The sequence below is a fragment of the Camellia sinensis genome, chromosome 4 (assembly GCF_055761805.1).
Source record: "Camellia sinensis isolate YWXY chromosome 4, ASM5576180v1, whole genome shotgun sequence".
In the NCBI taxonomy this organism is placed as follows: domain Eukaryota; kingdom Viridiplantae; phylum Streptophyta; class Magnoliopsida; order Ericales; family Theaceae; genus Camellia; species Camellia sinensis.
The window spans coordinates 11,213,128-11,231,455 of record NC_138964.1 but is presented as its reverse complement, the minus strand read 5'-3'; the positions used below and the strand labels follow the sequence as shown (position 1 = coordinate 11,231,455).

General features: G+C 38.1%; 1 protein-coding gene across 1 annotated transcript; it reads right to left on the bottom strand.

The window, feature by feature from the left end:
* Positions 1–16,731: 16,731 nt before the first annotated feature.
* LOC114263346 (uncharacterized) lies at positions 16,732–18,328 on the bottom strand. Its single transcript, XM_082924236.1, has 2 exons — positions 17,920–18,328; positions 16,732–17,594 (listed from the first exon to the last, which is right to left on the bottom strand). The coding sequence occupies exons 1-2, from the start codon at positions 18,064–18,066 to the stop codon at positions 16,980–16,982; spliced, it is 762 nt and encodes a 253-aa protein (XP_082780362.1). The 5' UTR covers positions 18,067–18,328; the 3' UTR covers positions 16,732–16,979.

The window sequence follows — 18,328 nt, the reverse complement described above, 5'->3', positions numbered from 1 at the left end:
TCGCTCTGTGTATCTATCACACATGCACACTGTATTTGCAGTGAGAATTCCATAATTTTCTTACATCCTTTCTGCACGAGGTGTAGTTTGGCTCGAGTATACTTGCTTGCCTAGCACTCGCTTAAAATGTTGCATTTATTTCGCATAATTGCTTCATTACAGCTCTCTTTGCATGATCATGAGTGATACCCGGCTTCGCGTAGCGTATAAGTCCAATCTTCAAAATCTCCTTGCATATCATTTTGCATTTTGCCCCCTTTGCCTGCGGGCACGCCTGCGGGCACATCTCTGTTTATCTTGTACGTTTGTCTAAGTCTTCGGCCTTGTCAAAAATGGGTCGTCTCTAGGCTTTGACATTCACTCCCGTCACTTGTGACTTCCGAGTTCTGTCAAAGAGGGGCAACTGTAGACACCCCATTTTTGACCGACCTTAAGACTCAGACATCACCGATTGAGCGCTCGGTGACGTTGCATATCGTGCTCGTTCAGAAGTCTCAGAGTCGCGGCCGTGAGCCCTGCCTCCGGATTTTCGAACCCTCTTCTGTGCCTTGTCTCGGTTTGCGAACCAGACTCGGTTTTCTCTGTTTCTTTTCCTGAGGGGAGGGAGAGGTCCCGTAGACCATCTCTCAGTGGCCGTGGGCTACATTTTGTGGTTATAGGCCATTTTGCCCATTTCGGAGCTCGGTTTCTGGTTTTTCGGGACCGTTGGCCGTGTGCCTCGGTTCGGGACCGCTTAACCATCTCCGTTTGCTCTAAATTTTGGCATACATCTTATTTACTCCCTTTCAAGGGACACTGGGGTCTGAGAAACCCACTTCGTGGCCGAACGCCACTTTCGGTGCTTAACAGGCAATTTTCGGGCCCTCGAATTGCGTGTTTCGGCCCCCGAGCATTCGTTTTGCATTGGTTTTCGTTCATTTTTGGCAGGTGCCTCTGTTTCATCACCAGGAAGGTCACTGGAGGGTGGGAGGCCAGCAATTATCTTAGCAACTAGTTATATTCCATTTTCGCCCTCCGGCGCCCGTTTTTCTCACTTCCGAGCCAATGTTGAACACCTTGGGGCCACTTTCTTCAACCCCAAACTACATATTTGTGTTGTACACACATGGGAGGATCCTAAAAGTTTATGGCCGGCCAGAAATTCCATTTGACCCATTTGAACCCCTCTTAAAAATGGCTTGTTCTCTCTCCTGTTTTAGAGTTTCCAAATTCGAACCACAGGGTTGTGAAGAGGAGACCTGGGAGGCCACCTTTTTGTGGTGGCCGGCCACTAAAGCAAGTTGACCTTTTTGACCCCTAGCCGGCCAGCTAGGGGAGGTGGCCGGCCGGCCACCTGCAAGTCAAAAAGGTGGCCGGCCATGATCCTCTCAATACACACTTTACAGCTGTATAGCTGTATCCCCCAGAAAATATCTCAATCCGGGGGATATTTTTTGGGGGAAAACGTGCCTCCTTTTCCCCCACCTTTTTCCCACCTTTACTCCCTCTCTTTGGTCCTTATAACCAGCTGCAAGCATTGGTATTAGAGGTTAAAAAAATTGGTCTTCAAGCCTTGATACACAAATCTCCTCCCATCTCTCTTATTTCCTTGAAAAACCTCCAAGTCCTACACCACCATTTCTTCTACACCACCAACCCCCACCCTTCCATCCTCCATTCCAGAAGTTTGAAGGTGTTCTCCAAGGCCTAAGGAGCCACAAACTCAAGCCAAGAGGCAGCCAAAGTCAAGCCTTCAAGGGTAAGTAGTATTTTTCCTTTTTTGAGCTTATTTTGGTATCTTTTCTTAGCCATACGTGCTTACTGATTAGAGCTCCGATCAAAACTGAAAAGGTCATTTTTTTGAGCTCATTTTCTTGTTTCATTAAGGGCTCAACCCTGTTTGAGCCCCCCATATTGCACTTGCTTCAAAATCTTCCTTGAATGCTATTTTCTTGCATGCTTTGGCAGCCCATTATGCTTCCATTTTTGGGAGTTTTATAGAACTAAAAACAGGCTTATTTTGAGCCCCTCTTCAACGTTGAAGAAGGGCTCAACACTGTTTGGGACCTCCATGCTATACTTGCCTTTATATTCTCTTTTGGGTCCCATTTTTGCATGTTTTGGCAGCCTATTATGCTTCGGTTTTTGGCCTTTTTACAGTACTAAAAATAGTCTTATTTTGGGCCATTCTTCATGTTTCATTAAGGGTCCTTGGCTGTTTGATGAATATTTTGTATACTTTGTGTTATAGCCACTTTTGAGCCTCATTTTGCATTGCATTTCTAGCATGTTTGTATACTGATTTTGGGGCTTCCATAAACTGTAAATGTGTATATTTTTGGTCCCTCTTCAATGTTGTAGAAGGGAATTTTTCAGTTTGGGCTGTGCATATACCACTTGCCTCTTTGGCCACCTTTTGGCCCCTTTTCTTGCATAAGAGCTTAGACATATCTATGTGTGTTTTTAGGGTTTTTACAGTTCTATAAATGTGCTTATTTTGGGCCCCTCTTCAATGTTGTTGAAGGGCCCTAACCTGTTTGAGGTTAGCAGCTGTGAGTTGCTTCTTTACCTCATGTTTAGGGCCATTCTTGCATGCCATTGTTGCCCTATCTGTGTTTGCTGATTGGCCATGATTTGTACTGGTAAAATGCTAATTTTGGGGCTGCCTTGCTTCTGTATTTTCATTCCATGTACCAATTATGCATGCTTTGTATAGCTGTAGTTCATTCTATGCGCCTAATTTGCATTTCGGGAGAGATTCCATGCATCGGGTGTACTTTCGCCTCATTTCGGGGCTGTTTTCCCCCACATTTTAGTGCTGAAATTACATTAGCATGTTTGCATATCATTTTCCATGCCATTGCATTGCGTATGCCATTGCCTCGGTTTGCGTGCCCGTGTGCACGCATTTCGAGGCACTTCATTTTCATCCATCGGCATCCTATGTGAGTGTGGCTGAGGCTCTCTCATGTTGGTATAAGCCCATATCATATTTTCACGTCATTTGCATTGCGTATGCCATTGCCTCGGTTTGCGTGCCCGTGTGCACGCATTTCGAGGCACTTCATTTTCATCCATCGCCCTCTTATGTGAGTGTGGTTGAGGCTCCCTCATGTTAGTGTAAGCCCATATCATATTTCCATGTCATTTGCATTGCGTATGTCATTTCCTCGGTTTGCGTGCCCGTGTGCACGCATTTCGAGGCATCTCATTTTCACAGCATAGTGCATACTAGGTTGTATCTTAGATCGCATTTATGCATTTCCTCGGTTTGCGTGCCTGTGTGCACGCATTTCGAGACATCTCATTTTCATAGCATTGTGCATGCTAGGCTGTATCTTAGTTGCATTCATGCATATCATGCATATTGCATCGTGTTCGGGATAGGAGTTAGCCCGGGCACGGGAAACGAGGTGCGTTTCGTACTCTGAGTGACGGAACGCGTCTCCATCCCCAGTCACCGACACTCCGGATTATCCATGATGGAGTTAGGTTCTTGTTGTGTTTACACGTGCATTCATTCTATATTAAGTTGCACATTTCGACTCCTCTGCCATCATGCATCGATATGCGTGATTGGTGGCACGAGGATCGAGGCATGCATATATCTGTGAAAATACATTGCCATGCCCCTTTCCTGCTCTCTGTTGCAGCAAAATGAAGAATCAGCAACTTTTTGGAGTTTGGTGCGCATTTCAAGAAAAGGTTTAAACAGAGGCTAATTGGAGCATCCCAGTGGATTTCTGCGCATGGCAGCCCAAACGTACATCATCCATCAGAAGCAAGGCAGTCCCTGGCTTGCATGCCAGTTTTTTACAGTTTTCTTATTTAATTTGATAATTAATTAGGAATTTGTATATTATTCGGACTGTAATATTTGGACTGTAATATTCTTTTATTCGGGACTGTATATTTATTCGGACCCTCTGCGCGAGGGCAATACTGTAATAAGTGTGCGTGTGTGTGTTGTATGTCTTCCAACCCCACGTCTTTCTCCCTTTTATTTATCCGGTTATGATGGTTAGATTAGGGCATATTTCAATTAGCATACGGTATGATAGCATGTTTGCATTCATTCATCTGTTTTGCATGCACCGGGCTCGGCGCACCATACTAACTTCATCGTACTTTCAATTCCAAATTGAATACATGTTAGTTGTAGCATTTCATATGCCATGTTTAGAATAGCCGAGCCTACTATAGTTTGCATTTTTGCATGTGTTGCATTAGGCATTTTTGTATAATTAGGATCATGCATAGATTTCTAATAAACTTTTTTTTAGCTTGGAGTACTCGGTGAGTTTTATGCTTTAGCATCCTTGCATACGTGTGAGTGACTGCCATGAATAGCATGCTACCATGAGGCTAATTGCTTATGTGATATAACTGCCTGAATGCCTGTGGGTGAAGGTTGGGTTACTTGGATTGAAATAAATCATCAATTGTTTGTTTTAAGCCCACTAGATAGTGGCAAAATCATGTTTTCTAAGCCCACCTGAGGGTGGCAAATCCATGTCTTAGCCTACTTGTGGGTAGCACCATCAAACCATTTTCAAACAAACAAACATGAAATGTTTTGTTCCAATTCGGGCGATCCAGTCTATACTTGTATGCTGTGCGCATCACATAGTAACCTAGGCTAATAAACCGGAATAAGAACATACAATGTTTTCAAAAATAGATATCATGGTTAGTAGAGGCAGATCTTTGATCGGGCGAGCGGGGGTGCTCACGAAGTGACCTTCCCCAATCGTACCCAAGTTCTCGAGCCGAGGCAACTTTGGTGATGACGGACACGTGGCCTTTGGCACCGAGTCAGGGTTTCCTAAATTTCCCATTAAAAAACATTTAGGTGGCGACTCTGTATCTGGCAAAGCAGTCCATGTTTGGCACTTCTTTCAAAATCTGTTTTCTCAAAACGATTTGCCGGATTTGGACTCTTTGGTTCAGACTTAGAACCGTGACAAATTTGAGAGTCCTGAGCTGTAGTGACCCCAAAATGAACGGAACGGGAGCTCGTTCCTCTCCCGGGGCGTTCGGGGACGTCTACAGGAGCTGTGACATGGCAATCTAAATTGTAAAAATGTGTTGCTCTCTTAACTACCGAAGCTGAATTTATCGCTATTACGGAAGCTTCCAAGGAAGAGTTATGGTTGAAGAAATGTTTTGCAAGAATTGGGTTTGAAGAAAGAAAGTTATGTGCTTTATTTTGATAATCAAAGTGTTATTCATTTGAGTAAAAATTCCACTTTTCATTTTAGATTGAAACAAATTGATGTGAGATACCATTGGATTCGTGATGTGTTAGATTCAAAATTGTTACAACTCGAAAAGATTCACACCGATAATAATATTTCAGATATGTTGACTAAGACTTTGTTGAGGGACAAACATTTGAAGTGTCGAACTTTGATGAATATGGTTGATGTCTCCACCTAAGTCAGTAGGGGGAGAATTGTTAGGTATACCTCCTTAGTGGAGTAAGTGACCCAATTGGTTTATTAAAATATTTAATTTGGTTTGGTGTTGGTTATAATATATTTTTATATATTATATCTAACTTTTGGAGGCCCAATGAGTATTTAAAAATCTGTTTGGTGGCAGTTAGGGTTTTGATAAAAAGCCCAAGTGTCAACAATATTGTTTTGGGATTGTCTTTGCTTTTTTGAAGAGGGTGCCGTCGAATTGATTTTCGAAGTGCTGCTGTGTATTTTTCAGTGCTATTGGTACAAAGCTTTGTGCTTTGTTTGGTGCTATTTTGCTTCGAAGCATTGTTTGGTTCGTTATTTTGGGTCCTCTTCAACTCTGTTTTGAAGATTTTTGTTCATATATTTGGCGAGGTCTTTTCTCTATATTATTTGTGATTATTTGGAATTCATATATGGGTGGTTTGTGAGACCATTCGTGTCTCGTTTGTATTCATTTGAAAACTATTAGTTGATAGTGGAATCGGATTTTGGTCCTGCTGACGTACCTCACATTGAGAGAACCACGTAAAAATTCTTTTTTTTGTTATTGATTTAATTTTTTCCGCATTAGTTTTTATTTCTATTGATTGATTTACTTGTGGGAAATTATCTATTTTCCTCAACAGGACCCATCACTGAGGCACCAGTGGTGCTCATTAACCATCCCTAACAAGGCTAAGGTTTAATCGGAGTACAACGCGAAATCTCTTAAAAGAACCACTGGAAAATACTGAGGGTTTCGCGCCGCCCCCCTTCCCCCTGGAATTTTCTTGCAATTGAAAGGGCACTTGGAGGACCTTTCTTCAAATCTGACTAATTTGTGATGAAAGTATTGAATTCTTAATAATTTTTGTAATTTTCCAATTATTTGCAGCATTATTTAGCTTTCTTGTTATGATTTGAAACTCAATTGTGTTGGATTTTTTTTTGGGGGGGGGGGTAGATTGGTGGCAGGTGATGATGGTGACACCAACGATCATTTATTTAATGAAATTGTACATGTAAGTATTTTTTTTATTACTAAATTATTTTGTAAAATATTGTTTGAACATTAATTTTTACTTATCTATGTGTCAATTTGTTGGGAAAATCCTTATATTTTTTCCTCTTTGTGTAATTAGAAAATGGGCAACAACCTACAAACAATAGACAATAATATGGCTGAAAAATGAAAGGCAACAAAACAATCACAAAACACTAAATTTATGTGGTTCAACAAAAATGCTCATGTTTACGGGTCCAACTCCGAATCAACTTCTACTATAAAATAATGAGGTTATAAGATATCATCTCTAGTCATAACTAGAGGCATACAATCATTAAGATAATATTCTTAGGTCACTAATCAACAATTATATCATCACCACTAAGATGAGTATCAACAAAATCAACAAGAAATGAAGTTTATGTATTACCAAAGTGGACATCCCAAACTACCAAACCAATAGAGCTTTGACAAGATCCACTCCAATCAAAATGTAGAGCTCGTCTTCATGAACAACCCACTAAAATTTCATCAAGATCGAGTAAGAAATGACCAACCTATCTTGGCTTGAACTATGAAAGAAAACCTAAAGCTTTCTTCACTTCTCTCTCTCTCTCTCTCTCTCTCTCTCTCTCTCTCATAGCTCTTTTCTATTTTGTTGCTATATGTGTTGTTTGAAATTAGAGACCAAAAGTCTCTTTTCCATCCTTTAGTCATTGGAAGTCACAAAGCTTCCAAGAGAGCTTTACATATAATAATAAAATAAAGAATTTGTTGACTCATTTGAGTCTTGTATAGGACCCACTCTAATTAGAAGGGATATCACCCAACAAATCTCCCCCTCTCGATTTAGGTGGGCGGCACCACCAACCTAGCTTTACTTCTATAAAAATCATGTTTCTACTGGGACAAAGATTTAGTCATCATATCCGACCCATTCTCATTGGTGTGAATCTTCTCAAGTTGAAGCAATTTTTCATCCAATAAATCATGTATCCAATGATACCTCATATCAATGTGCTTTGACCTTGAGTGGAATGTTAGATTCTTGCTCAAATGGATATCACTTTGGTTATTACATAAAAGAACATACTTCTCTTGCTTTAACCCCAATTCATGTACAGGTCTTTTGGTCCATAGCATCTCCTTGCATCCTTCGGCCACTGTAATGTACTCGGCCTGCGTGGTAGATAAAGTAACGTATTTTTGCAACTTGGATTGCTAAGAAATAACTCCCCTTGAAAAAGTCATCAAGTACCCTGATGTGGACTTTCTAGAATCAATGTCTCTAGCCATGTCTGTATTTGTGGAGCTTTCTAGCTGAGATTTTCCATCTACAAAGCATATACTCATCTTGGAAGTGTCTCTAAGATATCTGAGAATCCGTTTCACTGCAATCCAAATGATCTTTTCCAGGATTGGAAAAAAATTCACTCGCAACGCCAAATGCATAAGCTATATCCAGTCTAGTGCACACCATAACATATATTAAACTGCCAACGACGGATATATAGGGAACTCTTTTCATTTCGTCATTTTCTTTCTCACTTGCTGGACACTGCTTCAAACTAAGTTTGAAGTGATTTGCAAGTGGAGTACTCACCGATTTCTTCTTATCCATGTGAAATCTTTTAAGCACTTTCTCAATGTACCTCTTATGTGATAGCCAAATCTTGCAATTCTTCATGTTATGAGTAATCTTCATGCCAAGTATTTGCTTCGCAGAACCTAAATCCTTCATAGCAAAGGACTTGCTAAGCTCTTCCTTTAACTTGTCAATTTTGCTTGCATCATGCCCAACCATCAACATATCGTCCACGTAAAGTAGCAAAATGATGGAGTCACAATCTAAGAATCTCTTTACAAACATGCAATGATCTGAAGTGTTCCTCTTGTACTCATGATCCACCATGAAGGAATCAAACTTCTTATACCATTGCCATGGTGCTTGCTTCAACCCATACAAGTTCTTTTTTAGTTTACAAACTAAATTCCCCTTACCTTTCACTTTGAACCCCTCGGGCTGCTCCTTGTAGATCTCTTCTTCCAAGTCACCATAAAGAAAAGCTGTTTTCACATCAAGCTGCTCAACCTCTAAGTTCAAGTTTCCGGCTAAACTACGAACAACTTGTATAAATGACATCTTCATTATGGGAAAGAAGATTTCTTCAAAACCAATTCCCTTTTTCTGGCTAAAACCCTTCACAACCAATCTTGCCTTGTACTTAGGTTGTGAGTTTCCTTCTTTTATCTTCAATTTGTAGACCCATTTGTTCTTGAGTGCCCTTTCCCCTAAGGCAATTTCACCAAGTCATAAGTATGGTTCTCAAGTAAGGATTTCATCTCTTCTTGCATGGCTTTCAACCACACCACTTTAAGCTTGTGAGTTGTAGCTTCTTGATAACACTTTGGTTCTTCTCCATCTGTAAGCATCACATACTTATTAGGAGAGTACCTTATTGAAGTTGGACGATCTCTAGTAAATCTTCTCAATTGTGGTTCTGTTGGTGGTTCAGGAGGTGCTTGCTCCTCGTGCTCTTCTTCTTGCTCTTCTAAATCTATAGCGTCATCACTAACTATATCACCACCATTTTCTTGTACATCTCCCTCATTATCTTTATGCACCATCGGTGGAGGGATTGGATCCAAATTTATTGGATACTCATTTGTGGAAGTTGGCTTCTCAACTCTATCAAAGTCTTCAATGGTTTGATCCTTAGAGAATATTACATCTTTGCTCTGGACTACCTTTTTGTCAACTGGATCCCATAATCTATACCCAAACTCTTCATGGCCATATCCAAGGAAAATGTAGTGCTTTGCCTTTCCATCAAGCTTTGATCTCTCATCTTTAAGAATGTGCACAAATACTTTACACCCAAACATCTTCAAATCCTGAAGAAAATATCCTACCCTGTCCAAACTTTTTCTGGTGTACCACTATTAAGTGAAGTTGAAGAAGAAAGGTTGATTAGATCAACTATAGTCCTCATTGCCTCACTCCAAAAGGATTTAGGTAGTTTTGCATAAGAGAGCATACATTTAAATCTTTCAACAATTGTTTTGTTCATTCTCTTTGTTACACCATTTTGTTGAGGTGTCTTGGGAATAGTTCTTTCATGCTTGATGCCAATCTTCTTGTAGTAATCTTCAAATGAACCCTTGTATTCACCATCATTATCTAACTGGATACATTTAAATGACCTTTATCAAAAGGAAAGTTATGTTGTTTTCCAGCTAAATAATGAATACAAGTTTTGGGTTGTGTACCTTTCATTTTAGGAAGGAGATCTTTCCTAGCTAGAACTTGCATGCCTTTCTCACTCATATGACCAAGCCTTTCGTGCCATAGCTCTATAGAGATCTCTTAGCTTTGCTTACATCATATAGAGAGTGAAACATTTCTTTCCTCTTGCCACTATCAAGGAATCTTTGGTGAGCTTTCATTTTCTATCACCAAACTGATTTTTGTAGCCTTTATCATCAAGCTTCCCGGTGAAAATCAAATTGAGACGAATATCTGGAATATGTTTCACATTTTTAAGAACTAGTTTGCAACCAGTGTTGGTCTTCAAGCATCTGCATCAATCATCCAACTGGAATGATCATGCCAAGTGAGCCCAACAAAGTCATCATCACTAACAATGATAATATCACCATTCTTAGAAGCAACTATAGCTATTTCTTTCTCATCTTTGTTCTCATCACCTCTTTTTTTCTTTTACTATTTTTTAAGCTTTCGACATTCTTTTTTCATATGCCCTTTTATGCTATAGTGATAGTATTCAAGGTCTTTCTTGGATTGGGATTTTTCCTCTAGACTTGTCTCTTGACTTGTCATGGTTGTAGATTTTTTTGTTTCTACTTCTTTCCCTATTATCAGTAACGAGGGCCTGTAACTCTTGAAAGTACCCTGCTTGTTTCTTTTAAGTTATTCATTGAACATGCTATCTTTCACCATATCTATAGTGACCATACCATTTGGAGCCGAATTGCTTATGGTCACAACCAAAGTTTCCCAATTGTCAGGCAAAGAGTTCAACATCAATAATGCTTGCAACTCATTATGTAGCACCATCTTCATCGTTGTCAACTGATTAATCAAGCTTGGATGTCACTCATGTGCTTTGTAACATTGCACCCATTTTTGTATTTCAAGTTTACAAGCCTTCTAATTAAAGATAGTTTTCCTCTTATACATAGCTTCCAATTTCTTCCACAAAGTGTAAGCATTGGTTTCTGGAGCCACATGGTGAAGCACACTTTGATTAACCCAATGGCGAATTTGAACAACGGTTTTTCTATTCATTATCATCCAATCTTCAACATCTACGTTGTCTAGCGTTTAACTTTCACCACTAATCGGTCTATACAAGTCCTCAGTGTAATGGACATTCTCAATTCACGGTTTTCAAATTGCATAATTCGAAGAGGTCAATTTTATCATAGCCCTCGAAGTATCTTCCATTTTAAAACTCACACAAGAATTTTATCAAATACTTGCAAGGCATAAACTGTGTGCTCTAATACCACTTGTTGGGAAAACCCCAATATTTTTCCTTCCATGTGCAATTAGAAAATGGGCAACAAACTACAAATAACAAAAAATAATATGGCTGAAAAATTAAAAGCAACAAAACAATCACAAAACACCAAATTTATGTGATTCACCAAAAATGCCTACGTCCACGGGTCCAACTCCGAATCAACTTCCACTATAAAATAATAAGGTTACAAGATATCATCTTTAATCACAACTAGAGGCATACAATCATCAAGATAATATTCTTGGGTCACGAATCAACAATTATATTATCACCACTAAGGTAAGTGTCACGACCCAAACCCGCCCCTAAGCGTTTAGCATCGTAATCGGCCAGTAATCCATGATTACCAAAGATTTGCTTAACAGTAATAACAATTATACAATAATAGGGGCCGATAGAAGGCTATAAATATTAAGATACAATGTCCAAAGAGCTGTGAGGACTTACATGAACAAACAAAACAACTTATATATAAACCGATGATCACATAAGTTCATGTCCAAACATATATATACATGACATAACTAGGGAATCAAATCCCAATAACATAATAGTCAACATAACAGTCAAAACAAAAGTTTGGATCAAAACTGTTTAACATAAAGGCTAAGCTACAAGAGGGCAAGGTAAAAACACCCAAAAGCCCTGACACGTGTTGGCTTGGAATCTCGCGGTGAGGCACGGTAGTTGGCTTGACAAAACGGGGGTTCAGGTTGATACCGCTAAGTCCGCTCAGGTGCCTGATCACCTACATACATATATATAAACAGTGAGCTAAAGCTCAGTGAATAACAAATGTGTAAAGGGTTTATGAATGATGTCCTTTATCAATTCCAAACAGTTGATTTCAGTAAGCAATCAGTTCAATAAGCAGTATTCATACATTTCAGTGTTGTAGGAAATCATTACAGTCATACGTGATACATCTCATAGAAGAACAGTACAGTAGGTCTTAAAGACCGAACAGTCAGTTGATAGCCATCAAACAGTAAACAGTAGTTTCAAAAATTGGAACTGACAGAGATCTTTGTAACAGTAGCAGTAATAGTTATAGTAGCAGTAGCAGTAGCAGTAATAGTCAGTTGCTATAAATGCCACGAGTACAGTTCATAAAATAGAACAAACATTCATTCAGGAAACACTATCATTTTAGAAAGCAGTACAGTTAAATCATTTAAAAAATAATTGTAACGCCCTCAAAATAGTAACGTTAAACCCATTAAATAAGACATGCATTTATATACAAAAGTTCCACATTCTTTCCTTTCATGAGAGTTTCATTTCATAAGTATTACATGTTAACAACAAAAGCAAAATGCCCTACGGGCTTACAGCTTTCCAAGTTATCGCTTGGTTACAACAAAAAGAGTACTAACTCTTACACCTTAAGCCCTTGGCTTGAATTTACATGTAATACATCAAAAGTAAAAACGACAACAGTGTGTCCGCTTCTAGCCTCCCAAGCTATGTCCTTGGAGGTGGCATGCTCCCTGTACCTGAAAATGATATTCCCATATAGGGTGAGCCACAGCCCAGTAGAAATATACTAAACCAACCTTGAACAATGACTAAAATATTAGCAATTGATAGATGGCCAACACTGATACATTCACATAAATCACACATTTATGTCATACGACTTATGAGTCCAAATTACTTTTCATTTTCCCTGTTTCAACAGATAGGAATATGAGCACTACCCACATTCTCAACAGATATGTATAACAACAATATCCACAGATAAGCATATAAGCTATATCCACATTCTACAAAGATAAGCATATAAGCTCTATCTTCACTTCTCTAGACAAGCATATGAGCTGTATCTACGGAGTTCATCCCCTATCTTCTCCCAACACTATCCGGTTTAGAGGTACATCCCCTATCTTCCCCTAAACCGCGGAGTACATCCCCCATCTCCTCCTCTACACATAACGTATACAAACACATTGGTTCTATATACAATCACTCAATACATATAGTTAATGTATTCTATCAACCGTCAAATTCCATGACACATTCCATTGATTAGTTTCAGTTTGCCTAATCATCATGCATTGTCTACAACAATCACGACTATCCTCCACCGATAGCCCAAAGCAGTTATTTCTAAACAGGAAATAAATGCACAATGGATATTCAATCAACATTACATTACCTCATTCCTCACAATTAATTATCCCAATTAATCAAACATTGTAATTAGGTCAATTCCATAATTACCATTTCAACCCTTAGGTTCCATTTTCATCAATGACTCAACATTTATTCCATTTCTCTATGCTAAACATGCATCTAGGTTTATTATAAATAAAACCCCAACTTTTGTAAAATTACTCAAAAGCCCCTAACTTTCACAAAATTACCAAACCAACCCCAACATCTCAAAATACCAAAATTTAAAGACAAAATCCATAGAAAGGAGTAGGATATCCCTACCTCGAAGTTTGAGCCAAAAAGGAGATGAAGACTCGAAGATCAACGTGCTCCAAATCCAAACTTTTTCAGATTAGAACAAAGCTCTCAACGCCCTCTATCTTTTTAACAAAGGCCCTAGGCTAGATTCACACTCTAGGGAGATCAATTCTTAGAGAGAATATAAGTGTAGAGAGAGAGAGTCTCGGATCTAGGTTTGATCAAGAAAAAGAAGTGAAAAAGTGAAGTTCAAAATCGCTACTGTCCGCTGATATAAAACACGCTCGCTCGAGCGAAGCCTTTGTCGCTCGAGCGACCAGACATAGAAACTCTCGCTCGAGCCAAGGAACTCTCGCTCGAGCCAACAACTCAAAAGTGCGCTCGAGCCAAAGAATGCTCGCTCGAGCCAACAACTCGAATCCTCAGGTCTACAACCAGACGTACGCTCGAGCGACCAACTTCTCGCTCGAGCGAAGAACCAACCAGACCGCTCGAGCCAAGAAAATCTCGTTCGAGCCAAGAAACACAACTCTCAGGTCCAGAACCAGGTGCAAGCGCTCGCTCGAGCGAAGCCTCTCTGGCTCGACCCACCAGACACAAACTCAACTCTCGCTCGAGCGACAAACTCCTGGCTCGAGCGAAGGTCTAGAAATCTGGGCAGCAACACTAAGTTTCCTAACACAACCAACCTGTAACAAACCTGCCCAACACATCCTATAACTCAAATACAAAGTAAAAAGGATGTAAACAAGATAATAAACAACTACCAACATCCATAGACACATGTCCGGATCACTGTTCAACAAGGGTAAACCCGGGATCGCTATAATAATTATAATTGAACATAGCGTTACAACATTGTTACTCACAGTGGGTTTCATGAAACACGTGCTAAAATGCTTTAAGGATACGACGTCCAACCTAAACAAACAAATTCAAGCACAACAATTCAATACACTATTCATTCATTCAATCGGTTTTATTCGTTCTTCACTTATTCGGTTCCTATTCGATGTTCACTTTTTCGGTTTCTACTCGTTGCCTATCCGTTTGGTTAAACTTTGTTCTTTAATTCATTCGTGTTCATAAGATACAAATGCACATGATAAACACTTTAAAACCATGCGGTGGCCACAGTTGCTCGAGTGTGCAGAATGCGTGTTGCAAGGGAGGCTTGGCCGCTCATGTGGCAGCCCAAGTCGCTCGAGTGTGCAGTGTACATGCCACAAAGACGAGCTGGCTGCTCGAGCGGTGGCCCAGGCCGCTTGAGCAGTCTGGGTTGACTCCTGGCCAAAATCTACTATGTTTTTGGGTCCTTTTCTTTCAAAGTCTAACTTCATTTTTTGCACAATTCAAGACCCAAAACCTTTCATAAACATGGTAAATAAACAATCTCTTACATCATTTGAAATCAAAAATTCAATTTAAAACCCAAAGTCCATGCAATGAATTCAAGCTCTTGAATTTACATATCATGTTCACAAAACATACAAGTTGAGCTCTAATCCTCAATTCTTATGGAATTCCCCTTTGTTTTGGAAAAACATGTAAAATAACAACTAAATGATCAGGAATTTTATAAAAACTATGCCATGCATGGTAAGTTTTAAACATTAATTCATCTAATTTCTTATTTCTATGATCATATATTCTCACCTCTAATTTTACTTCAAGAATTGAAATGTATAATCATAAACCTTGCCATATTAAGCTTCAAATTCTCAATTCCCATGGAGTTTTCTCATCTATTAGGAGGTTTATGCAAGAACATGAATGTATTATCATGAATATTTAAGAATCTTTCCATGCATGTATCAATTTCCATCTACATCAACAAATCTTACAAATAAACTTATGAGTTCCTTAAACACTCTTGAATTTCTTAAGTTGTGAGTACATTACTTCAATTTCATAAGATTAAAGAGAGGAGTTCTTACCTAGAGTGAACAATTTGAGTTGTCTTCAATGGTTTCCTTAACCCTCTCTTTAATTTCTTCTTCTTCTTCTTCTTCTTCTTCTTCTTCTTCTTCTTCTTCTTCTTCTTCTATTCTTTGTTGAACTCTCAAATGCTTACTCTCCATTTCTCTCAACGTGTGTGTATGCAAAAGACTCAACCAAACCCACTATCTTCCATTATTCCAATTAAATGGATGAATAGATGAGTAGGATTTTAAGTTTCTATTAGTATTTTAATTACTTCAACTAAGGTTAATAAATCATTTCTAATTAAATTAAATTAATCCTTATCACAATATAATCTCAATTACACTAAATTTCATTATATTAGTGTGAATCAGGCTCTAATTCCTATCCAATTTCTTAATTCTAGCTTGTTAAAATTAACAAATTAGACATGTGTAATTTTCACGCTAACCTATCTGTCCACAATAACACAATTCAAATAATCATATGGCAAATCAATAACACTTCATAACACATAATCACATAATTAACGATAAACATATAATCAATATAATTAATTTGCTTAATTAAGGAGGTGGTTGTCACAGTAAGTTTCAACAAAATCAACTAGAGATAAAGTTTAGATACCAAAGTGGATATCTCAAACTACCAATCCAAGAGAGTTTTGACAAGATCTGCCCCAATCAAAACGTAGAGCTCGTCTTCATGAACAACCCACTGGAATTTCATCAAGATCGGGTAAGAAATGACAAATCTATCTTGACTTGAACTATGGAAGAATACCTAGCTCTTTCTTCACTTTTATTTCTCTCTCGGCTCTTTTCTATTTTGTTGCTGTGTGTGTTGTTTGAAATTAGAGACCAAAAGTCTCTTTTCCATCCTTTAGTCTTTGGAAGCCACAAAGCTTCCAAGAGAAGGTTTACAAACAACAATAAAATAAAAAACTTGTTGACTCATTTGAGTCTTGTATGGACCCAACCCCAACTAGGAGGGATACCACCTAACACAATTTATGTGTTTAGTTTATTAAAAAAGGTTCATCTTGTGATGAAATTATTGTATTCCAATATATTCTTTAGAGCATTTTCAATTGTCGCTCCATGAAGAAAAATCTTTGAATTCTATCTAAATAAATAAATAAATAAATAAATAAATAAATAAACGGCATTGTTATTCTAATATAAAAGTTAGATTTATTTTTCAAACTCATTGATGTGACAATCAATCTAAGGTAACTCTCTCTCTCTATCTCTCTCATAAATTCTCTAATCATTAGTCAATTATCATTTTATACATTACTAGGTAAATGTGAATGAAATACAAGTTTTTTTTTTTTTTTTTTCTATTTTTCTTTTTCTTTTTAAATTTCTATCAAAATTAATGATCCAAACACGACGTAAGGAAATATAGAATTGACAAATAGTTTCGTGGATTCAATTCTAGTAATCTAAAAATTTAGGACATTCTCAAGATAAAAAAAAAAAAGTAACAATGGATATCAAGTCCCACTTATACCTTCCTCCTCCCCCCCTCCCAAGAGTGATTTTTATAGAGTAAACAATATACAGACATAATATCGAATTTTCATACATCTATAAATTTTGATTAACGAAACCAAAAATGATACATGCTTGGAATTCTTCACCTTGTTGCTGATGGTAACTAATAAAAAAGCCGATCACTTTTCTTGCCGAAAATGCCATGGCCATATGTTGAAGAGATGAGATCCACAAGGAGGGGAAACTGCAAGAACACGAAAGAAGTGACTGGTAGACATGCCAATGCAGCCACTGGAAAAAGTGTCCGTTCCTTATTGTTGCCAAACACGAGGTAGAGGGTGGAACTGAAGGCTAGAATCATAGTTGTTATGGACATGAACAAGGTAACAAGACCGATTATCAACCTCTTAGGCAAAACATAAAGAAAATCACCCTCTGCATAGCGCGAAGTGAGGATGGACAAGAACATTAATAGAGACACAGTGGATGTGAACAGAGAGATTGCATCTGAAATGATAAAGACAATAAATGCGTTTGCTTTTGAGAAAACTGGGACGCCATTTGTGCCATTGGTGCCACCTGGAACAGTGATTACAGCTGCAAATGCTATAGTGGCAATGAGTGCTGCCGCTATTGTGCAAGAGTTCGCAGTGTCTTTCATCCATTTTTCTCCTTCTTCTACTAATTTTTTGTGTTCTTTGGTAAATACCATTGAAGGAAATTCATTTTCATTGTTTCGAATCTGTTTGTAACGGGGTATTACAAACTTCACCACTTCCTGTATGATAGCCATAGATTTGAAATAATGAAATATATTTAACTTGTTTCTTAGATAAGGTCAGAAACTAAATTTTGAATTTATATTTGAACCAAATTTTGTACTATGCTTTACCAATGAAAAACATGCACATGCTCACAAATAAATGTAATAGACTTCAATGGCATGATAATAAATTTGGGTATCAAATTTTGAATGACATTTGTTCCATACCAATGCATTGTTGACGTATCAGATATCCAAAATTGATTACCCAAGTTTGATTACCATAACATCATTGTTAATAAATAAGTAATGGAATATTAGAATGGAATATATTTATTACCTTAAACCATTGTAACTCACGTTGCATTTGCAAAGCCGCACCCGGAACAAGATTGAGCTTGTCAAAAGGTGCTACTCGTCCAGCCAAGTGCAACATGTTCCCATTTTTGTCCCCTATGAACATCATAGCTTGTTTATGCCCACTCATTTGATAGATGAGGTTGAAAACATTTTCACAAAGTTATATAACTGCCAGTCCAAATATGTTATAATTATCTTTGTCCACATACCAGATTGCTTGAGGATGTAATACCCAAGTTTTAAATATGATTATTTTATTTGATAGATTAGTAATTAAATTAATTTATATGGGTCATTTATTAATATCAAAGAATTAGTTATGAGATGGCATTATATTTCCTATTACTTAGATGGGTAATTTTGTAACTTTGCGAAATTAGGTTAATAAG

Excerpts from the sequence above, each read along its gene's own strand:
- LOC114263346 (XM_082924236.1), bottom strand. The coding sequence starts at position 18,066 with ATGAGTGGGCATAAACAAGCTATGATGTTCATAGGGGACAAAAATGGG. Across the intron at positions 17,595-17,919 it reads GTGAGTTACAATGGTTTAAG|GAAGTGGTGAAGTTTGTAAT; the intron begins GTAATAAATATA and ends GCTATCATACAG.